A 25,547-nucleotide genomic window follows, 5' to 3' on the forward strand; every position below is an offset into this window, starting at 1 on the left:
TTTTTAATAAGTGACAAATTAAACAACGCATATATACTTATAGTAATGTAAGATCAATATTACATCACATTTTGCTTATCTTATTAAAGCTGGGAATCATAGTGAAACCCGAATAAGGGTTACAAGAAAATGAGCAGAGTATGTTGCTTTGTAATTCACTCTCACCCACTTCTGTTCATTCTTTAGTTGTGGAATTACAATTCAACCACACCACGGTTTTCTTTGACATTCACCATCAATTTGTATTACCACAACAATTAGGTACGAATTTTCTTTTGTCAGTAACTTAAGCTTAATTTACATATAAGGAAAACTTGAATTAACCAAAGTTCAAAGATCAGCTAACTTTCCTGGCTAATTACGGATCAAACAAGGATAACCCCACAGAAAGGACAACAAGAAATAATTGAAACAGCAGAATCAATCTATCATGAGCAACTTTCCCATTGCAGTACTCTTCTACTGTTACATGCTAAACAGAGCCCTGGGTGAACAGGTAGATTTTTTTTTTTTTCCTTGGGGAACAACGTCATTTCAGAAAAGATGTTTCCTTCATGTAAAAACAAGAAGCACTGAGTCCTTGCAGAGCATAGGATATGAGAAACAAGGGAGTTTGGAATGAACACAGCTCCTGCCTCAGTGCAGAGCAGTACAGAGCTACGTGGCAGCCATCACAGCACGAAGGAACACAGCCCACATTTGCCAGAAATAACAGTAGGACCTTGTCATACATCAGTTACCTTCTTAGCTTCTGGAGAATTTCTCCCTTTACCATAGACACTGCTTGGATTCAGACCCTAGGATCATAGCAGCTACACCTTTCTTGTAGAACCATAATCCTGACTCTTTGCTTCTCCTGTTGCTATGTTCTAAGAGTGCTGTCTCACTGGTTGCCCTGCTTTTACCCTCCTAATCAAATAACCAATTGCATAAAGAGTTCTGTCACTTATAACTCCTGCTATGTTTTCTTTATTTTTTGTAAATACGATTTTAAGTGCAAAAGTAACATTAGTTCTGCAGGTTAAAAAGGGCAGAGAAACACAACCAGTTAAAGATTAATGACTTCTAACATCCTTCTTCAGGAAGATTATGAAAATTTTAGCCATGTCAGTTGCTATGCATCCATGCAGCCTTATTCAGAAAAGTAAAATCAATATAGAACTGTTCTATCAAGGTTTAAAATCAGATTTAAGTGGCTAAGGACACTGATCAAGAAATCATCCTGTATTTTCTTGGTAGATCTCTTTAATGTAACTGGAAGGGGAAAAAAGAAAAAAACTATTGAATCAATGGTGGGACGATCTCAGGCCTGTTCTACCTGTACAGGTTTTACAGGATGGAGATACTGTTGTAACTAAGATCATCCATATTTTGTTTTGAACTGCAGTTATGTGGCCTACTGCTATGCTCCAATGGTAGATGTCAAGGTGATACTTGACCTTTAGAACTGTATTTGGGCATGCTAATACATTTCTTGATTTCTAAATGAAAACTATCCGATGTTCAACAATTCGAATTATAAAAAGAATTTAGAAACCAATTCTAGGCCCTTATATTTGAATGCCAGCTATAATATGTGGCAGTTTTTAAAATAAACAAACATGAAACAAGTGCACAAAGAAGCTATTTCAGCTGCAACAAAACACTCCAACCAAATGTGAATGTGCATTTTGCACTTGATTGCTAGGAGCCAATTTTTCACACATCCTATGAGTTCCTGATTTGCTTTTATGTCCTAAGGCTTGTCGTATTACTGAGAGAGGCACTACCTAAGAGAATAACGTATGCCAGCTGATAACAACTTGAAGTATATGTCATTATCTTTGACTTTGAATAATTGCTAGCCACGAACAGTAGCTTTTAACAGCCTGATGAAAGCATTGCTCTCTGAAGTGGACACTTGTTTTTCATAGGTTCCAAGGCTTTCAGGTTGGAATGTACCTCAGGATGTCTCTCATTGGATCTTTTGCTCAAAACAAGGTGAGCCATCAGATCAGACCATGTTGATCAGGGTTTTATCCAGTGGGGTCTTGAAAATGTTAAAGAACAGAGATGGCACAGTCCATCTGGACGATCTGCTGCCCTGCCCAACTTGAAGGTTGGCTTAAAGTTCTTTTTCCTTAACCAGTCAGAATCTTTCTTTTCACTTTGTGCCTCCCGTTTTCCTGCAGGGCGTCACTACAAAGAGCTCAGTTCTATGCTGTTAATGATTTCCTCATAGGTAAAAGAAGGCTCTTGTTAGCCTAGAGAAGAGAAGAATTTGGAGGAAGAAGCTAAGCAAAACTTGTTCCTTCAGCTGTTTCTTCTCATCATTGTCTCAGTGGCCTTCCACTGTACTTGTTCCAGCTTATCAACATTTGTGTTTACTAGGGAACTTAAACTGGATTCCAGTTGCAGACTAACAAGTGCAAAGTGAAGGGAGTAATAACTTCCCTTAGTCCTTAATGCTCCTTATTCCTAGGCAGTGCTGGGCACATTTGCTGCCTGCTGGCACTCAACCAAGATGCCCATATCTTTTCAAAGGAGGAAAACATAAAATGATCCATGCCAATCTAATGCACAGAAGATATTTAAAATGAAAAAAAAAAAAACAAACCCTAGTATTTCAGAGTGATCTTTTTATTCTTGTTACTTGTTAGAACTATGATTGCCACTGCTTAGTCCTTACTGATAGATAACTAGAAATAAATAACTACAAATCATTTATAGTTTCAAGGTCTTACTTTGTTTCTTTTCTGAGTGAAAGGAATGTGAAATTAAAGTGAAATGGATAAAATCTCAATTAAAAAATAGCATTATAATTTATTAGCTGTTTATATATAAATTATATGTATTAGTTTATTAATAATATATGTTACTATAATTTATTAAAAAACAATGTGTCTCATATTTCTAAAGATCTACCACTTTTATAACTGATTTAGAAGTTCAGGATGTTTTGGATCAATTATTTGTAATGGTTTTTGAAGTTTTTAGATGACTGAAAAGTATTGCCTTAAAACGTGGTAGCCCAATTTAGACTGGCCCCCTTGGGTAGCAGCATTCTCAGCAATCAGTCTCAGCCTGCCTTCACCCAGCCAAGCAGCTTCACAGAATAGTAAAAACAAAATTAAAAAAAAAAACCTCTATTTCAGAAGTAAACTCATTTCTTAATATTTGGAAAATGTATAACATTTTGAAAATTGGATGTATTCTTTAGCCTTTCTCTTGTATCCTCCCATTCATGACACTTAGAAATTGTCAGTGAATAATATGATGTATTTTGCATTCAAGTGTGAAAAAGGCCTTTCTAATATAAGATGGCCAACAAAATACGTTTTACTAATAAAGCCCTGAAAGTGATATATGCATATCATTCGCATCTTTTTTTTTTTTTTTTTTTGCATTATTGCAAAATTGATCACTATTTGCAAATATTTTGTGAAACTACTGCTAATATTAATGAAAGTACAGAAATAAAGTACTAATGCCATAATACTACTACTTCTTGCAGGTCACTACATGAGACTCGTTATCAGCTATTTTGTATAATTTTCACTGTAGCTAAGAGAATACCAAAGAAACCTCCTCTGTAGATAGGTAAAAATGTACCTCTCCTATCAAGATTCTTATGGCTCATAGGATACGGACTGATAAAATACAAATAGATGTCCTCTTGCTGGCCAGAGTAGTACCATGGCTTCAGATTGATGTCATTTTCTGACTGATAGATTTCGTTCCTTAGCTCAGAGAAATAAAAATTTGAGTCTCTTCTGTCACTCAGAAGAGATTAATAGGTTTTTCACAGTGTTATAAAAAGCCAAATACACACAGTTATTTTTGCTTAGTAAGTATGGGTCTTGCTTTGACTATTAGGGGCTCCTGTCAGCTATAGCTACATAGGACCCTGTTCTCATATCTGTAGGTGATCACTCCAACTGCCTGAACGAGATTTGTTAGCAAAGCATGCATCAGATAAAGTAGTACTGCTGGTCACATTTAAGAGCCTAACACAGAACAGGAGTACAAGAATTACTTCTGAAGTGCACCAAGCACTCAATTTGAAAATGAGCTCATCTTACAGTGTTCTATGATAGATACCCAGGAATAACAATTCTATATGTAATTCATCACTTCAGAATTTTCAAGTTTGTGCATAAAGCTAGATGTGTTACTAGTAGTAAAGACCTTTACAAAGTCTTCTATTCCATTCTTGCCTTCTGTTCTTGGTACATTCTTGGTGACGCTCACCGATTTCATAAAGCAATTGAAAATTAAGTTATGAAGGGTGTAACTTAGATAAATGGACTTACATCAACATGTTAGTTTGATTTCTTATGTTTTAGCAGATACATATGGGAATTAGAGAAATGGAACTAAAAGCCATGCTTACCTTTTAAAACTTAGAACTCATCTGATCTTCTGTTACGTAGCTGTTTCATTTTTACATTGGTTTCAGTGATGTGAAGCAAATAAAAATGCTTTCAAGTCTGTATTTGTGCTCAGCACTTAACTGCTGTTTTTTATGTTAATCTTGAAGATCATTATATCTCTTACTATATCTCTCAACGTGTGGTCTTCAAATGTGCATGTTCTTGCCTAGCCATGGTCGTTCATTAGCCACAACTAAGAACGTAACAAACGAAGAGCCGTGGCCTTTTGAAAGTGTATCACATGGTTAAACTATGATCCCATGTTTTCACCAAGAAAAAAAACCACATCTGTCATTCTCATTGCCTCACTGGACACATTTTCATTTTAAGATGGCAAAACCAGCACAAGTTGGTAAGCACAAATTGGTAAGCACAAGCTTACCAACCGAAGCAACTCTGATCTAAATTATTTTCTTGGTTGCTTATCGTAAGTCTAAAACTTAGGGTTTTGCTAACTTGGTTTTAACGTGAACCATCAAACAAGGAGGCAATTCTATTAAACACATCATGCTTTTAAATATTTTTCACAAAAACAACCTCTTAAGAAGCCAAAAAACCTTAAATGTGAGAGAATAATACAGAATAAAAACAAATAGAGTAGAAAGAAACAGAAGAGATCTTTATAGATATACCTAGACTGAGATGAGAGAGCGGATGAAATAGTGGAAGCTGCTACTGACATGTTCTTGGACCCAAGGAAAGGCTTAGGTTGTGAAAGGGAGCTGGGGGCTGCAAACACTCTGCAGAAGACATAGTAAAAGTATGAAAGCATATATACAATAAATTCACAGGGACAAAAATAGTGCCATCAGAATCAAGCTTTGCCGGAGTTCAGGTACAAGAGGGCTGCTGCATAGTTACCAGGAACAGGTTTTCTGTAGCATACATCTGCAGGCTTACAGAATAGCACAACCAAGCACATTCCTAGAGAACACAAGTCAAAATGCACACATTACGTAAAAAACTTTAAAAAGAAAGTATATTGAAAACTAAGAAAGACTGTGTTTTGAATTCAGATGTTTCAATCTGAATTCAAGCAAAACATTTTAATATGAAAGCACTATCAGACAGAAGATTAACCTCCTTAAGAAAACAAGTTACTGACACGATTAGTTGGGTAGAGGCATTTAGTTTTGAGGCATATATTCACAAATCAATTTTCTTCGCGTTACTATTTCAAGTAGGGAATAAAATTGCTTAAACCATATCATTATTTCATGTAAAAGTGCCTTTCAGCATTGTTCTGAATTACTGTGTAGTACCCTATATTCAAACCTCCTTTGATAGCTGGATGATTGGCTTTCTTGCACTGGACTAAAAACATTGGATTCCTGTAGGTCACAATCAGGAAAAAAATTACTGAGGTAAAAATTAAGTAGTTGGCATGCATAAGTAATTCAAGTGAACTAGCACAAATTTTAAAAGAAATAGAACCAAGAGAACACTTCCAAATCCATTTACAGAATTCTGAGGTATGACAGACTACGTCTTAGATTTCAATTATTTTAAGTAGTTTATATTATTGGAAATGTGTTTTTCCCTGGATTTTTAAAGCACTCTAGAATACATATCTTTTAGGAATACTTATGTAGCAAAAAAAATATAAAGAAAAGAACAACAGAGAAGCAGATCTATGATTCTAGGTGCACTAACCAAATTCACTCTTACTTTCCCAACAATCTCCATAATGTGACAGCAGTGTGAGCCCTATTTCTTCACAGGCTGAATTTGATCACTTCTGATACACAACTGGAACTCCTACTGCACACTACCAGTATTACAAATTTGCATCTCCTTGAAACTTACGTTAGCTCTATAGCTTAGCTGCATTAGAGGAAAAAGCTAGATAAATCTATTAGAGATGACTTAAAACTTTACAGAGCACTCAATCATCAGATGTGTGGTTTCGCTGAAATCTGCTACAACACAGTAAGCTCAATTACATGAGTGAACTAGTTTAAAAAAACATTTCCATTTCATGCCACACTACAGAAATATTATTAAGAGAAGCTGCATTCAACCACTCCTAAGTACTGTGATGAGTTGTTTTAGTTTTACTTCAAGCGGTAGAAAAACATTTCCAGTTTTGACCCTAGACTTGCTTTTTTGAAACACAAATTATATTCCAGACTTAACATCTTTTTTTTTTTGTCATTTTTAGGGCAGTTTTATTTTGCAACTTCTTTGCAATTACGAACATTCTTTAAAATAAGAAAAAAAACCCACAAAAATATATAAAAGCATACAAAATAGGCTACAGCTTGTACATACAACATTCTTAAGTTTAGAATGTGTATGCAGCATTTCCAGAGCCGTACAGGGGTATATATCTGCAAAAGGACAAAGCAATGAAGCATTACCTTTGGAAGGAGGATGAGAAAGACTCTTGCACTACTGAGGTGGGAGTGGCTGCTGGCGGTGTCATCAGACTGGCTGTATTTTGAGCAGCGGTAGCAGGCTGATGTGCTGAAGCATGTGGTGCAGGGGCAGAGGCAGGGCTGGTAGACACCGGAGCATGCTCAACAGGGCTACTAATTAGGGTTAAATTAAATAAAACAAAAAGCATCTTAAAAAGCTGCATTTCTGAACGGAAAGCAAAAAGCCTACTATGTTTGCACCTGAAGCTACAAACATAGCAGCGTGCTGTGTTACTGAGAGAAAAGCACAATATAATGCAAAGAAAAAAAGACATTTGTTAGACTTTTCCTGCACAAGCATTTAGGACTGTAATGTAGTCCTGCACGACTGAAATTTATCCCAGGTCTCATACAGCACTTAAGTCCTGCTCCCACTGAAACCAGCGATAGGAAAGGTGGTGTGTAGTTCTTAGATGTTGTATAGACCCTGCCACAAGCTCTTTGAATGACGATAAATTTCACTCAACGTTCATTCCTGGAGCAGAAGTTTACATTAAGGAGCAAACCACTTCATTAGGTGTAGAAATGCAGTTTGAGGAACATTATTATAGTCCTGTAGCAGCAGGTTTCCTGCAAGTCCTGAAAGCCTAAAGATATAGTCAGCACAGTTTTGTGCTATGTTTAGTCATTTTGTGTGATACAGGTACTGCAAAGATGTTTATCAAGTGTCCATTGACTATTAGCTCATCTCTACCCTAAATTCAGCTCACGTTCTGCTGGCCAGCCCATCAACCAATACGAGTCATTTTACCCAGAGGAACAATGCACAACATACAAGGGGAAAATACAGCATAAAATGTTTCTATCTCACACTCGAGTCCTGTTGTGGCGCAAATAAATATAAATTTTTGTTTTATCTTTAATTGCAAAATTGCTACATTTAAAAGAAAAAAATTAACATATTTTGTCCTTGAACCTTCACTCAGCTTTAAAAAGTATTACTTATCTGTTAGAGATAGACAAATTGGGTGAAGCTGATCTATTGGACAACCTTGCATGACAGCACATTCAGAGTCACCCACTGCTAAAAACTGAAACAATCTTTTGGGACGCTCAGTTTATTGTCTTCAAATATTTACAGGGGAGAATAAGGTTAGGTATCAGGAAAAGGTTCCTCACTGAGAGCGTGGTCAGGCACTGGAACAGCCCAGCAGGGCAGCAGTCATGGCTGGAGCTCAAAAAGCATCTGCACAATGCACTCAGACATAGGGTCTGATTTTTGAGTGGTCCTGCATGAAGCTGGGAGAAAAAAAGGGAAGGATGAAAGCGTAATTTTGTCCTTAGACCAATTCTACTGTGGGTTTAATTAACTTTTATCAGTGTTATCAGAACAAATAAGATGCTGGAAAGTACAACTAATTGCAATTTAAGTTTTCAAATTATCATACTATTTTGGGGCACAGTTTTCAGATGTAATATTGGCATCTAATAGCCAGACATTAGGGCCATTTTTCTTGATGCCATATTTGTGTGTTATAGGTTCATTTTCTTTAGCAGTTATCTCAATGTGTTTAAAAAGAAAAAAAACCAAAAACACAACAAACCACACTACACTGTTAACCTAATTATCTTATCCACAAACATTGATGAACATCATTAAATACAATGGCTGCATTTTTACTGCTTCTCACCTAACTTACGAGTTAGGTTCTTACACACGACACCTATGAAGGTGATGGCATGTAAGTGATTCTGTCATACAATGTAAAAACAATGCCCAGAATATTCTTTTCTGAGCACAGGAAGCATCAAATAACAGAAGGCAGCTTGCAGTTCCAAGACTGTGTTTCAGCCCCTAAACATTCATTCTCTCAGCCTTTTTTTCTGCAGTTTTTTTCATCATGTATTTTCTGTCTTTCTGCCTAAAGGAGCATTTTCTTATGCTCCTTTCAGAAAGGAGCTCTGAATTAAGATGGTACACTCCCCAGCAGCTAGAATGAATGTCCAGTACTTCAGAATTCCTGACACCTCTTGCTCTTCAAGAGACTGTCCCCTCCTCTTGTACCTTCTCTTGTGGGTTTGGTAGTCTAAATGATGGTATCTCTTATTTCAACTCAATATTTTACAATCTGATCAGCTGAAATTGAAACATCCTTGTTACACCCAAGTTGAATGCAACCCGCAACAACAAACAGATAATCAATGTTTTCTTCCTTACAAATTTCACCTGCAATTATACAAATAGCAAGGGAGCTTTTGAAAATACTCATCTTGTTTGCAATTCTGGCTTACAGACCATTACGTGAAAAGTCTTGCAACAGTTTTGCAAAAGTTTGTTCACCGCAAACTGCATTTAAGTTCAAGACAAACTCTTCCACTTTGATGTATTAGCATTTTGTTGTAAATTCTTCCACTTCTGTAATACAGCACTGCAGGGCAGTGTAGTTGCATGTTATGCATCACAGCTATGGATCACGGGCTAGTCTATTACTGAGTTTAAATGCAGAGGAATATTCACAGGATTTCCCCCCTTCCCTCCTCAGCAACAGCAAGTACTGGGGTTTTAACATCACATGGCACTGACCAAAACTTAATGCTTAACTTTAACTTAGCAAACAGGAAAGGATAGGAACTATACAATATCATGTATCTATTTTATAACGGAATGTAACGCATGTTCAAAAAACAATATATGATTTTGTCTTTCTATTACCACTGAAAAGAAAACGGTTACAGATTTCAAAAGAATCTCTGAGACCGCATACCTTGAGTAGAAGAAAATAGTGAGGTTAGTTAAGTGTGGAAAGGATCTTCAAAATGTACACCAAAAGACATAATCTGTGATATATGTTTAAAAAATAAGAGAGAGAAAGAGAGAGAGAGATAAAAGAGAAAAGAGAGAGAAAAGAATACATGTCGATATGGACCTGTGTGGAGACAAATGTGAACTGGACAAACATATATGGATTAAATGCAAATATACTGATATAAAACTTAAAAGAAATATATATATATATTTATCTTACATGCTGTAATAATAGCTTTTCACAGTGATTAAAGTGTTAGAGGCTTGATCACATTCCTGCAGGGCAGAATACATTAAGAGTTTAACAGAAAAAGGAAGTAGAATAGATGTAAATGAAATAGGTAAGAGCCTTAAAAAAAAATCACAATGATCTTATTACACAAAATGTGGACAGCTGGCAATAATTCTCTATACTCAGTTTTAGAGAAACAGTTCAGATTAAATAGAATTATTTTTGCTTGATGTAAGTTAGGTAGATGAAAATAAATACATATTCTCAACTGATTTTCACTTATGAAAGTAATACAAATCAGTAGAGGTTAAAAGGATTATCATAGTTAACAACCATAATGAGGCAATGTGGCAATAAATGCACTCTAAGATTTAAAGTACTGTAATCCCAGTAGAGTCCTAGCCTGTGACTTTCTGTCAAAGAACAATTGAGTAGATTAGTAAAGCTGCATTTAGTTTCCTTTATACCACATGAAGTCCTGTTTGTTTCAAGTCATCCAACAGATCTCTTGTATAGAATTGAAAATGTAAGAGACAAATCCAAAGGTATAAGGAAAATTATCTCTTTTACTGCTGGATTCATAGAAAAAAAAATGCTAGAGAGGGTATTTAGAGAAAGACATAGCATGGAAGAGTTTTGCATTTGAATACGACGATGTTTGAGAAATACAGTGCATAACATCAGCTGCTGCTTTTCTGCAGAAGGTGCTTAATGACTGGTCTCTAACTCATAGACGAAATCCTTACAAGTAAAACCCACAGGAATTAGAAGTTGCTGTAATTTGTAGAACTTAGCTGCCTTTTAGGTCATAGCCATTTCAGTCTGGAAGAGTTAGAGATTGTTATTACCAAACCATTCCAAAGCTCCAAACCAGGTCAGTTGCGCAGTTGCACATCACTGTGTACCTTTGATTACTGGATGAAGAAAGAGAGACTTTATGGCCAGTAGTGACACAACTGGCTTCCCTCTGACTTGTACTCGCTCCAGGCCTCACAGAGCCCTTGGAGGCCATTGGCTTAGCACTGCCAGTGTTGGCACCCACGGTGCATGACTGAGGAGGCTGCAAAATACTGGAGGTCACACACTGTGGCACATATGTAGTAGCTGTAGCCCTGGGTAACAAAGATTACAAGCAAGTTGTAAATGAGATATTTGTTATCATGTCACCGATGCCCTAGGTAATAATTTTTGAGGAAGAGAGAGAATTCCAGCTACAGAAGATGCTGATGTTTTTAAAATAAAAAGACTTGTTTAATTTTTATGGTTTTCAGAGATATTACCATTTCGTACCCACATCAAATAAAGCAGCATTCTAGAACACGAACATCTGTCCCCTTAAGACAGCAGTTATTGTTTCTGTGCACTGGGCAAAGCCTTTGGCAGGAACACGGGCAGGAGTATAACAAGGTAGCTGAAAAGTCAAGTCTGGGTTTAGTAATTAAGGCTTCATTTTTCTGTCTCGTCTTTTTCCTGTAAGAAGATTTGTATCTGTAAATATCCAGCATGTTCTTCGTGTATTCCTAAACTCTGTACACTGTAGGGAGATCATCATGGTACTGCATTTGAAATCACGACAAATTTTGATGGTTCATTACTGTTTAAGCCAAGGAAAGGATGCAAGAATTTTAAAAGTACCTTGTGTTAAATCTGGAAACCATATTGCTAGGAATATCATAATAAAACACATAGCAAAGCTGCAGTGAGAATGGATGGAGGTGGATAAAAGCAATGGTTTGACAAACCATGCAAGATTAAGGCAATGCAGTGTGACACTAACAGCAGTCATAAATCAGATATAGTTCCTAGTAAAATCCAAAAGAAGAGATTTCAGTGGAGCAGCTGCGCAGTCCCATAGATGGTTTTACACAAATCAAACAACTATTCAAATGCTAAATGTGTTATTTAATTTTTTAATTTACTTTATATACACTTGCTATGTGGGAATCAAGGTTTTTATTTTTTTTTATTATTTTTTTCTTTTTGACATAATTCTTATTTTCCCTGCGGGTCCAAGTGCCAGTTACCATTGTTTATATCATTAGTCAAGATGATGCTTGCACTTGGATTTTAATTATATGCAACCTTTGTTGAACTGTGAGAAGTCTGAAGAACAAATATAAAAAGTAGTTGTTCATGGAGGGGTGAATAAAATTGGAAAGAAATGAGGTAAAATTTGTTTCATGGCTTGAACTAACAAGTGACATTTCTTTGCTCCATTACACAAAAGATTAGATTTATTTAAGAAGTACCTGTGCTTCAGTTCTTGTTTGGACCTTTATAGATACATTTCTACGCGTAACTATGAATTGTGCTGAGATTCTTTGGGAGAAAATAACTTGAAATGAAAGAAATTACAAAACCTCATATCCCATCAAGGATCATACACGAGAATCAGACACAAATGTTTATACAAAAGTTCCAAGCAATTTAATTCCCTTCATTATGTCTGCTACCATCTCGCAGACCTTTCTGAATTCTACATGTTGCCGCCAAGTAGGCCACGCCTACTACATTCTACATTAGAAAGAAATGCCTAGCAAATCTGCTTAGTTGAAACCTATATCATTTATTGCCTTCTCAAATTTTGCATGTTTTTGAGGTAAGAGTAATAGGGTAAAGGAGGCCAACCGAATAGGGATAAAGGAGAAAACACAGAGCAACAATTACCTGTTTTCTGATGCTGCTGGAGCATTTTCTTTGTCTCTGCGAAAGGAGGGGATACCACATGAATAAAGGAAATGCAATTGTCATTTGTGGCAAAAAATAAAAGACAAAAGAAAAAGAAGACGACAATCAAAAAACAACCAAAAACACACATGGCAAAGGAAGATAGGTTTAGGAGAAATGTTTGGTTGCCAAAAGCATCCTAGAGTGGTTGCTCATAAAAACAGCTACGAGAAACATCTTCAGCTCTTAAATGAAACTCATCAAATTTTCAAGTTTCCCCGTGAAAGTTTCTCTCATTCAATATTCAAGAAAAACGAAGGAAAATTACCAGTTTTGCAGTCTCATTTCTCATGCAAATCTGGCATTGTCTGTATGTATGCAATTTTGGGAATAATTTTTACTTAGTTACTTCCTTTTTAAAAGAAAATTCCAGTGGAATTCCAGTGAAACAGGATCTGATGCCAAATCTAACTGGTAAAAATAATCAGATTGGGGCAGTCCTTGAAGATCCAATACTTTAAAAATTATTTTTAAAAAAATGGTTAACAGAAAACATATGGATTATATATGCCTGGCATCACTTAAAAATTCTATGTCCTACCCAAATAAGTACTAGCTTTCTCAGTTATAAGTTTAATTTAAACAAGAAGTTTCATCTCTTCAGAGAAGTAAGGAACAAGTCAGCCTCAATTTCAGTGATAGGCTGTAAATCCTATAAACACACTCCTAGAAACAACTAATTGATTTGAGTGCAAGCAACTGTATATTTGTGGAAGAATTGTAAAGACTGTAATCCTTTATCTTTAGACTCCTGTGTTTGAGATCTTGCTGAGTTAAATATTTGAGATAAGTCTCAAGATTTAGCAATATGGTGGTGATTATTACTTTTTAGAACAACACTCTCAGACATATGGCTTGAATTTCGGGTGGTCCTTAATGGAGCCAGGAGTTGGATTTGATGGTCCTTGTGGGTTCTTTCCAACTCTGGATAATCTATTATTAAAGTCAGAGGCTGATTATATTGACATTATAGCCAAGAAAACGTGCTGGAATCTCAGCACGCTGCAAGTTAAAATGTGCCAAATTAGAATACAACAGATATAAAATGACAAAACACAAAGCAAATGCCCCCGTTCACCCAAGAGAATCTCCTTTCTGAAAAGTCCTTCCAAAAAAGAAAGACAGATATTAATTTACCTTGATTTGGTGTGCTCTGATCATTGTCTTACATTATGTTTTGAAAACTACTCAATATTTTTCATTAGAAGTATTTTATGTATTTCTGTGTTTCTGTCTGTACACATGCATACACACATGTGCACCCTTCTCATGGTTTAGCCCAAATAAATTTACAAACACTTGTCTATCAGCAAAGACTTCGGCACAGATCTTCTCTAAATTTTTAAAATCCCTGACTAAACTGTAATCCCTAAAGTAAATGAATTGAAGCCAGACTTTCAAACACAGCAGTAGATTTGAAATGAGCCTCAGATGTGTCTGTCTGACTAAGAATGTTCTTACGTCCTAAATGGAAGAACCTGACTTGGAAGTAAATACCCCAGTAAGATGAATTGCTCACCACTCTAAAGCAATGAGAAACCAAACACTGCCTTTATGGTAAGAGCAAAGCTGAGATTTCACTGGAACGTCCTGTATAGTAAAACCAGGCTGAAACAAAGTGGGGGAGGATGGATTAGAAATTGGTAGAGAGTGGCTGGGGTGGGAAAGAGTTAGTATACCAAGAGTCATCATCATGCAAGTCTGTTAAAAAAAATAATTGCAGTTGCAGCCTGAAGACAAAACAAAGCATCATCTAATGTCAGTGTTATGAAATATTCATGAAAAATTATAGTTAAAGCCAAAAGGCAGGGAGTCAGGGGTTGAGCAGAAGCAGTATTAGGCCTCTGGTAAAACTACTAATCTGATCTATTATTCTGTTTCTGCTTTTCTAGCTATGGCTACACTGAGAAATGCAGAACATCACTTGAGCTTGAGATAAGGATTTTACGAAAGCTTTCTCCCTGAGTTTACAAGTATAACAATGCTGAGTAACGTGACAAGGGGAGCTGAGGAGGTTACAGAGATAGATAGGTGTAGTAAACATACTTCCACAGAGTAAAGCAAAGAAAAGGGCAGAGTAAAGGGAAAGACGAGCTCAAAGGCACACAGTACACTTCCTCACAGTGTTGCTTTCAGGAACTATTTCTCATCTCAGTCAACAGGAATAATTCCTGCTTGGCTAATAGTGAGAAAGACTCAAGATCAGATGTGTCTTACTGGTGATACTTGCATTTTGAAGAACAAAATATTGAACACCCCATCTATGTTACAATCAACATGTTTTTTTTGCAAACTTAATACAGGATTAAATTTACTTTTTAATCAACTACATCACTGGGACAAGCGGGGTAAAGTCAGTACTCTCACAACATGTACAAAATCAGCTCAGAATATTATGGGCGAATATTTGTATCCTATATTATGGATAGTAGTTTTGAGCTAACTGGATGAGATTTAGTATTAATGACTTCTCTGCGCTCATTTTTGCCCCAGCAAAATAGCTTTTGATAGGAGGACCTCAGTCAATGACTGTTTGAGAAAACACTGCAATTCCCACAAGGTTTTGTTGAACACTGGACATATCTCTCAAACAAGACTTAAGTATGGAACACACTGTCTGTCTGTTATACAGCAGAAAATACTAAATGTTTCCTTCTCATAAAAAATGTGCTATGGGCATAAAAACTGAGTTAATTGAATGATTAAGATAGAATCATATTCTCTGCCACACTAGCAAGAGTTTGAGAAACAAAATGTAAAATTCATTTGCAAGCCAAGCTTGTGTGTTCTACTGGACCCTAAAAGATCAAAGACCCTAACAGAACTCCCACTGATTCCAAGTGATTCCACTGAATCAGAAATGTGCTAAGCAGAAGAACACTTACTCATTTGGTTTCCAAATATAAAATAAAATGAGAAAAATTCCCAATCATTTATACATAACAAGTATTGAGATACTAAGCTTGTGCACTTTCTACCTACCTTTCCTTTAAGATCTAGACTTGCTCTTGAACAGCTCCTCTCTGTGCCATCAAAATGTTTTAGGCAAAGAATCAATCTATAATGAAGATCTGATTTTATCAGGAAATGTTGGCATCCTAAGAGACCACAAGGTCCTTCAACTCCTTTCTATGTTTCAATACTGAAGCAGTACTGAGAATATAACAGATATATTCCCAGTATTCTCCTACAGCATTTTTTTCTACATTTTACACACGAGGAACTAAGTCTTAATAGAATTGCTCATGACCAAATAGAAGGTCCGTGGCAGGGCAGAGAATTGAAAAGAATCAGCATTTGAATCCCTGAGTACTGTAAATATCAACTCATTCTCTTTAGCAAGGGATTATGGAGTGATTTGTTATAAATGTTAGTAAGCAGACTATTGGTATTTTCTTGTATAGATCATCCAGTAGCTTTCTACCAAAGCAGACACTTGAAACATATATATTGACTCTTTTTAAAAGAGGAAATATTTATTAAGAATTAAAGATTATTAGGGTCTCTATCTCTTAAATTAAACAATTATCTTTTTCCAGCATTATGTTGTGAATTTGCAGGACCTTTCCTAACTAGACTAATGGATTTTATCCTACCACGTGCTTACATTTACATAAGAACATTCTCCTAAAAATAAAATTTCCTTTTGAGAAGTTGAAGTCACAAAATATTTTTTCAGAAATTTCTTTTCGGATGCCTGGGAATAAAATTAAATGAAAATTATTAAACAATTGCCTTCCAAATATTTTTTTCTTGACAGCATGAAATCCTGATGCTGTTAGACACTCTTTACTGAGCCACAATAACTGCTGATCCAATTCTGATTCAGTAAGGCAATTTTTAGCTTTGCGTTTGGAGCTGAGAATTTTTCCATAAACACATGAATATAAAACCATTGAGTTGGTTGATCTGTTTTTTTTTAATCCCCCAAGCTATGTTTTTGTAACTGCAGCAAACTATTATCTTCACAGAGACAGCACAGGACACACACAAAAAAATCATAGGCAGTTAACTGGAAAGGATAGATGACTATCATGCTGGTTTAGTTCAAACTTTAGCTTGGGATAGAAGAATAGCTAGTCTCTCTTTTTCAGCCACCTTAGTTAAGAATGTGAGCAGCCCACGCCAAAACAGTCACAGTTTAACCTGCTAATATGTCTGCTTTTCAAAACAGGAAAATCCATTTCTCCCAGAAGGTGTTTTGGTTTGCACAGACAGTGCCATAGAATAGGAAAAGCACTGTCATATATTCATTTCCAAAAAACAATCAACAGGTACTTATTCTCAACAGGCAGTACAGAACCCAGTCAAAGCAGCTCACTAAATCAAAGCAAATCCCTCCTGTGGATTTTAGTGGCATCTAGTAGTATGCTCTCACATTAAGCACTCAAATAATGATTGAAAATTATTTCAATTGAAATAAAGCAGCAACTGTGCTGTGCGTACTGAGATAACTTCTCCGAGATTTATTGACATGCAAGAATGTTCTCCAATTTATCTTATTGGTAAATGCACCGTTTTGGTAAGAGCAAAGACTGCAAAATCCTGAATGTATGGAACATCTTGAGCTTGGATGCATTCCAGCTCAAAAAAAAAAACAAAAAAACCTGCAGATAACTTTCCTTATCTTGGCCTCAATTCTGCAATCAGATCCATCTCAACATTTCCCTCTAGCTTTTTTAGAACCCCACTGGTAAAGCACAAATATCTGTCAGCAGGCACCTGACATAGGAACCTTTCAGGTTGGATTTGGGACCACGGTAGACAAGGACAGTGCACAAGTTCAGATACTGAAGGATACCTAAACTAGGAAACGATTCCCCTTTCAACAAAGCATTTTTTCCTTATTGCAACTTCACATTGTTCCAGGGAAGCTGAGAGAACTCATAGATCTCCTTACTGTCAGCTGGAAGATTTTCAAGCCAATTTTTCATTTGTGCACATTGATGTTAAGAAAATTTATACTTTCTCTACCTGCTATTATCATAGATTTGAAGCTGCATCTCAGATACACTACTATGCCTTTTTGCTTAGATTCTTGAAACAAATAACCAAGTCGTATGAGATAAAGCAGTTGTCAGTATTTTTTTCAGAACATGTAGTACATTTTATTTCACAGATTCCCTTAAGGGTTTTCTTTATTTCCCTTCCTCTCATTTGTAATTGTACAACATTCTGGGTCAACAATTGATTACATGGAAATGAACTATTAGGAAATTATTAGTACTTAGTATAATTCCGTTAACATTAATGCAATTTAGAAACAAAGAAAAAGGAAGCAGTGCCAGTGCTAAGCCATCAGCCAGTTCTCCAACTCATCTTACACAAGGCTCTGTGAATCAGTCAGATGATCCACAGACCACAATTGGGTGCTTCCAGGTTACACATGCCTCTAAGAGAGCTGTTACATGCAAGAACTGCTCTTTCCTTGTTAGATTGAAAGCAGTGGAAGAAAGCAGTACAGTAAGAGAAGGCTGTGCCATGCACTGGTATTTTGGTTAGCCATCAGCATCAGTGGCAGGATGTGTGTGGGCATATATATGTATGGGATGCATACAGTTCTACAGAAGGAAGGAAAGCAGAGTGCATTTCTGCCTGTGAATAAGCAAGTGCTGGCCACAAACATGCAAGAGACTGAGATGGTAAATAAGAGATATTAAAATACAATTCACTACAGCCAAAAAGTGAACACAAAAGTGAATCATGAGCTTTGACAGTCTCTATTATTCCTATGTGTTACTTGCTTTATAACTATTTCACTGTATTTATTAATTTCATCTGAAATTTCATCTCACTTTTAATTAACTTAATTTCATCTCAGTTTTAATTGAGTGCATTCAACTGGATACGACAGACCTTATGGCTCCCACCTTTGATCAGTTTGTTCTACAGAGAACTGGCTTCAAGAAAAGGAATCTACGATACCTAAATTCACTTTTCCCATTGAACTTCAAGGAGTGTCTGGGGGAAAAAAGACCTATTTGATCAATTGACCCTTCTGGATTCACTCACAAATCCATAGGAATAATTGAGTTTATTCACTATTGCAATGTTTTGCTTTGTTGCTCTTCAGACATGAAAAGATAAGCAGAGATAAGAATAAATAGATTTACTTAATATTATTTACTGTAGTAACGTTGCTGAAGTGAAAAAGCTAGCTACCAATCTGCTTTATTTTGTGTGCTGTTGTAGAAAAATAAGCTATACTCTTTGGAAAGATTTTTGGTAATCTGCTTAGTCTACAGATAAGAAGCCATGCTAACCACTGGAAATTTTGGCATATGAAGGAAGAGGATCAAAGCACCTTAGATCTTGTCATGGTTGTATCATATAGATAGCTTTGGTAATGAGAATAAGGCCATTGATCTTGAAAGCAAACTTAAGCCAATTCATTTTCACGTATATTGGAGAAGGTCTCTAATAAAAGGCTGATTAATGAAAGCTATTAATTGGTTTTACCAAGACCTACCACAAGAACTACTTCTATCATGTACCATACCAAGATTCTAGCTTTTTACATTTGCAAATTAGAATTTCTGCAAGTGTCCCAGTATTTTATAAAGAAGCCATGGAATCAATCAGCTTATTCCCTGCAGGAGCCTGAAAGTACAAGTGAAAGATTGGTCGCCCCTTCCTGTTTATTCCTTTTTACAAAGATGGCTTTAGACAATTCTGTGATACATGAGTTACACCTTTTCAAAAGTGATAAAGCACTCTCTAGAAATCCTGTCCCTTACACTCCACACTGTCGTGCATAACGAGAAAGAAACAGCAATGAAGAGAAAGTGTCCTTTACATTTATTACATAGCAAAAAAATTTCCTCTCCTATCCATGCAGGCAGGTGTGAAAAGGAGGAGGCAAGAGAAGGAGCCACAGAACTTTTCTTCTCTTGCAATATTTTCATGCACAAAAGGAAATGAGGTCAATGTCTCATGCCTGCTTTCCTAAAGACACACTCTTGCCACATCCCATCAGCATGCCCTGCATGCAGTCAGTAGTCCTGCTGCAAACTAAGCACTCTAGGAGGTGAGGAAGAGACCATTTGTGTAGGAGACAAAGCAGCAATATTCAGGAAAAAGGTTAGTGTATAACAAACGGTCTTATACCACAGCAGAAAATGAGCATTTCCCTGTGTCATAACCAGACAAGCAGATTTACCTGGAAGGCCTTTTGGTTTTGATTTCCTAGTGGCATCAGCTTTGCTGTATCTTCGTTAAATGCTTATAACACTAAGGCTTTACTGGCAGTACTGGGAAAGACAGGGGGCTAATATTTCTATCTGCATCCCGCATTTTACTATCCCTTTTGGCATGGAGATTATGTAGAAGACACTCGTCACCATCTTAGTGTCCTCTGCTCAGTGTAAGAGTCATGATTCAAAATATATTCAACATGGAACAGATATACCTCCCTATCATCAAAGTATCATCAAAGCCGTCTTAAGGAACTACACGACTCACTGAGTCTTCAGTCAGGAACCTAGTTTAAGCTTTACTGTCATGAACTGAGACTAGTTTTCCTAGGGAAAACAGCAGACTACTGCAAATGGTCAAGAAACAGTGGAAGACAAGGTTGACTGATCAGAAACAACTTATAATGAGATAAGCCTGGGCATATTAAAAACAGGAAAACTTGACCTCCAGCCAAAACACAGCTAGCAGACTCTCATAGCTATTCATGAATTCTCATCAGGTCTAAGCCTGTCACAGTCTCCAGCAATGAGAGGTAATAGAATGACAAATGCAGCCCAGCTTCTCCACCTTACAGAAAAAGCCTGCTTCCTCCTCAGGGAGGAAAAACACAGCCTGTTAATGTTTGCACAAGGAAATATTTGCAGCATGTATTTCTGGGGCTTGGAGATCGCCAGGACATCATAAAAGGAGATTTTTGAGGTGTAAGAGTTAAGGGGTTGCTGGGTTAAATATAAACAAGAAACTAAAGAAAAAAATTAGATTTTTTTTTTAAGGGATTGGACCAGTAGAAAGATGTTGTAGTAAACAATCTCGCATTAGGGGTTAAAGACAGCAAATTCTGCAGGATTATTCTCATTTTAAAAGTTCAAAAAATTACCAACTGTTGAAGAGTTTTTTCTATTACTTTTTCCTACGGTTACATGAACTGAAATTCTACAAGCTCGTAGATTACTGACAGCTAATTTTCTGTGCTCCAGGGAAATGGTTTATAACTCTCTCTTTATGATTAGGTGGCTTATATGCACTATTGTTAAATCCACAGAAGCAGACATAAGGGGAAGATGCACCTTAATTACATTTGCAATTTCATGACTAACCAAACAGTGCTTTTCTGATTATTTAAAAGTATCTTTAAGAATGACATTAAATATAAACATTCAGATATAGTACAGACATTTTCATTATAGTACATGCACTGGAACTATTTGAAAGAAATAGTATCCACATATTATGTTCATGAAACATTTAAGGATACCCAATTCCTATTTAAGTGAAACTACTATCACGTATTTATTCAGAAAACCATTTAATTTGGTTGAATACTGGAATGAAGATTTTCTATGTAGGTACGTTATCTTTTTAAAAAAGTAAATTGCATAATGACAGTTTAAATTCTCCTAAAATTATCTACGCATAAATAAGATTTACCCATTCTGAATTGAAGTCTGATATTAGCAACACACAGGAGAAGTGAAAATGTTACTCATATTTTGTGCTGGTATCAGTTTATGCTGATTGTCCACAGGTGCTATTGAGGTAAGATTGGAATTTGTTTGCATTCCCATAAGGAAATATGAATGTGCAATAAATGGCATGTTTCCTGAATTGCTACAGTACTTATATATTGAAGAGTGAAGTACATTTTCAAATGCACTGCTGTCCTTGTACTCTTAAATAAAAGTCAGATTTTTTTTTCTTCTCCAAATGTCTGAGATTGCTTTTTAATTCTTTAAACCCTCATATTTGGTTGATTTATGCAAAATCCTTCAAGAATAGCTTTTCCTGCCCACACAGTGAGAGCTTCAGCTTGTTTTGTTCTCACCAATATAAATTGCAGATGTTCAAAAGCTTCCAAAACTGTGTTTCAAATTGGCATGATAATCTCTTTGGTCAGAATTACTGCTACCAGATAAAATAATCTAACCTGCCACTTAAAAAGTTAATAAAAAATAAATAAATCATTATTTGGGCTATAAGCAGATCTGCAACAGAATGAACCTTTTGTTGCTTTATCACCAGAAACTTCAGTTTCAATCAACACTAATGTCTACTAATGCAGATTGCCAAGGGATAATGTCAACCGTTTCTATGGAAACCATAAATGTAGCTTAATGGAAATACATTTTTTGGTGTCATTTAATGATCACAGCATAAACTAGAAGTAGAAGCGACACTTTTCTCAGTGTACTTTGAACAAAAAACAGAAGCACGTGGGGGTCTTTTGGATAGAAGTACCTTAGTTTGATGGGCAGAGTTTAAAACTGAAGCGCTGTTGTACAGTTCAAATAGAAAGATCCCATTTCACCAGCAGTGTCTCATCGGCCTTTGTATATTAATATGCCAGAGAACGTATGTTATTCAAGAGGAAATCTGTAATGGCATTATCAACATCTTGTCATCTAGCATTTACTAATTATGCCATGTTCTCCTCACAAGTAAGAAAGATTTTTTCAATTATTTTGTCAGGTTGATTCTAATTCAGATAGTTTAAAGGTCAGTAAGAATTACAGATAATAGGGAAAAGCTTTTTGACCGAATTTTCTACTGTGGAAAGAAAAGTGCACCTTTTTTCAACAATCAGTTGAAGCAGTTATTGTCTTAAAAAGGAACGAAGTACTGTGTAAAACAGGCACATCATTATTTTAGTTTTAAATCAGTTTATTTGAGATAAAGCATGCTGCTATATACAGAAAAAAAATGTGGGTCGAAGCAAGAGCAATACAGAATGGGCAACATGTTCCTTTGAACTTCAGAGATGCTTTTATAAACTTCAGTGCACCAACAGTACTATATATGCTGTTTTACTCCTAAACACCTCTAGCAAAAAGTTATTTCCTCACAGGTCCTAAACAACCACATTCTATCTTTCATCTAATAACAAATGTAGATTTCAAATATGATAGCAAGTAGTCTTAGCAAATAAGTTTTACTAGCATAATATACTGAAGAGAAAATGATAACGCTAAAGTCTTACTCAAACAGCATCGTTTGACTATGTGAACTAAGCAGGTTGTACATTTAGCAAACACTTGGCCAGGCTCAGTCTGCTTTCCTTTTCATGCTATGCTGTCATATTTAATTATCTTTACAACAATAGAAGTCAATAAAATCTAAATCTTCCTCCTAAAGAAATAGTGTGAATAACTTCCCTCTCATTTTCTCCTGTAAGTAAAGTCAAAAAAGTAACACAATCATCTTTTTCTTCTATCTGTATACTGAAGTTGCATTTGATATCGTAAAGGACAAAAGCTAATCTACTTCATACCAGAGAACGTGAACAAGGCAGTATGATTATTTTTGCTTTTGGTGACACTGAGTGAATTCCAGGCTAACAACAGAAATCTACTAAAGGTGGGCACTCAGAAAAAATAAAAACAACCTAGCAATCATCTTTCCTGTACGTGTGTTACGCTCTTAGGCTCTAACTCAGGATAGCAGTTATTTCTTTCCTGTAATTCTCTCTCACATCTTTGCCCACTGAATGCGGGCTTTTAACTTTTAACATTAAGGATTTGCGCCGACAGGCCGTGATGCCAGTTGCGCAATTTGGCAAAGCGTGGGCTGTTACGTTCCGTTTCAAACCTTTCCCTGTGGCATGAAGAAAGAGAGAAAGACAGAGACAGGGAGAGAGAGAGAGAGAGAGACAAAGAGGAGAAAGAAAGGAGGGAGAAAGAAAGGGATTAGGGAACGTGGCTACCACTCCCCTGCCTTATTATAGTTAGGGCAATGGCAATTTATTTGGATTTGTTTCCCCAGCTTTTGAACCAGTGCAAAGAAAGCTGGATGATCCTTTTTAGACCGTAAATGAATGTTTTTGCATTTGTTCATTTCTGAGGAGTAATTTGAAGTAACTTCACACTCTACGACTTGTATTTGGTATTACAGGTCTGCTTTTGCTAGAAATGCAGTGCAATCCCATTGTTTTCCTGCCAGCAGATTCGCTTGGCTCTCCCCTCCCCAACCCAAGCAGTCATTTAAAGTTGATTCAGTACAGGAGCAAAATTACTGCAAATATTTTCCATTCCGTAAATAATATATAGGCCAGCATATTTATATCTATTTCTCATGCTGTCCTATAAGGCCAAACGCAGCATTCAGCAGCAGTTTCTATAGGTTTCTCAACAGAAGTAAGTATAGGTATTTCTGATCATTTGTGTTAAAGAGCAGAATAACTTGGGATTTTCAAAAGTGCAGTCCTGTGAATAACTGACCTCCCCCTGTCAGTTTGACTGCAGACCGGTGCTCTTGAGCAACTTGTAAGCAATGTTCAGCACCTCTCAGAGCTCAATTTTTTCTACATGTTCTATAGCTTAAATTAAGATTTTGCAAACAAAAAGTGGAAGGGGGAGGACGTGGGATGAGAGTGTAGTCGAGGAGAAGTATATGTTACTTACAAATTTATTTGATCAATTGCAAACAGATTTTTTTCCACCTATTATTTAAACTCCAAGTGTAAGATAAAACTCTGTTCATTGTAGCAGAACTTGAGAGTGAAACCAGTGGAAAAGAAAGGAACAGACCAAACTGGTTTTACTCCTCAGGCTGAATATAACACAAGACATTGAACAGTGTAAATATCAACAAATTCACTGATATTTCTAAATTTTCTTTCTAAATCTCAGGAAGTCTTTATGTATGACTTCCTAAACTATCTTTTAATTACTTAAAAATATACAAGTATTTATTGCTGAAACACTGAAAGTTCACAGTGGCATTTATTTACATTATTATTTACACTGAAGTGTATTAGCTGTTATTAGTTGCAGTGGGTCTTAAATGAATTTCATGAATTCCCTCACTGCTTTAAAAATATATCCCTCCATTTGAGGAAATGGCATTAAGAAACACCTGCTGAACTTGAAACAGATATCATTCTGGAAACTGCTCTGTAACAATCACCACAACAGCAAATTAATGTTTTCACATCAAGTTATAATCATATGTGTGCCTTCAAAGTAACAGCAACTTGAGCAAAAGGGAGTCATGCTCTGCATTCAACGATGTTAACAGAAAATAAATCTTCTGCCACCTGAAGATTCTAAGTCTTACCGATACCACTCAAAGCATATGTTAAGAAGTTAGAAGCAACAATCCCAAAGTGACTTTTTTTTTTTGTAAAACGAGCCTGCCAAAAATGAGCCACATGTTCTTTTTTTCCAAGTGTTCGGAGGAAATCTTACTGCCATCTCATGCAGCTCTTGCTGACTACACTGAAGAACTGACACAGAGACAATGGAAAGCACCAGAGGGTGACTGCTCACAACGTGCTCTAGGAACAAAATCATCCATTACATCCATTTACATTTTGAATTTTTTTTTTTTCCATGAAGCCAAAACAACATCAGTGCAACATTTAACCTGACAAGCTTCACACCCCACAGTTCTGTGATAGCCTTTTGCGTTTGAGAGCCCAGGAAGCCTTCCAACTGATCTCCTAACTGTGGGCAGGGAGCAAAACCTGATTGTACAGGCTGTATAGTGTCTGGAAAAGACACTGATGAAAAGTTTGTACTCCAGTATTGTGATGGCAGAGTGAAGGTCAAGTGCATCTGACATAGCTTCCTCCATCCTTTACAAAACCAAAAGATGAAACAGAGATAGGTCCAATCAACCCAAGAAAACATATGATGGACACATGCATAACCAGTGCCTGTGCTACAAAATCTGCAGGTGGAGTACATGTAATGTATGAAGTAGGCACCAGGGCACCAAGATGAGCCAAGTGCTGTGAGTCTGCTATTAAAGAAGCCCTATTTCACTTCCCGTACCAGAGCTTGTGATGTACTGCCACACACATTATACTCCTAACTATCTACTAC

At 36.4% G+C, this 25,547-nt stretch overlaps 1 protein-coding gene across 5 annotated transcripts in view; it reads right to left on the reverse strand.

Moving 5' to 3' along the window:
* The window catches only part of LDB3 (LIM domain binding 3), a 118,792-nt gene that overhangs the window by 16,700 nt on the left and 76,545 nt on the right, over nt 1-25,547 (reverse strand). For 4 of the 5 annotated variants that reach the window (XM_090144790.1, XM_090144789.1, XM_090144791.1 and 1 more), the window contains 2 exons: nt 12,475-12,510; nt 6,773-6,943 (listed from right to left, as the gene is read on the reverse strand). In XM_090144790.1, the coding sequence (XP_090000916.1) occupies nt 6,773-6,943; nt 12,475-12,510 (207 nt within the window). The remainder of the gene's footprint in view (nt 1-6,772; nt 6,944-12,474; nt 12,511-25,547) is intronic. The other variant, XM_090144792.1, reaches the window with a different exon arrangement.

Source organism: Phasianus colchicus, chromosome 8 (genome assembly GCF_987193195.1).
Source record: "Phasianus colchicus chromosome 8, bPhaCol1.hap1.1, whole genome shotgun sequence".
Taxonomy (NCBI): domain Eukaryota; kingdom Metazoa; phylum Chordata; class Aves; order Galliformes; family Phasianidae; genus Phasianus; species Phasianus colchicus.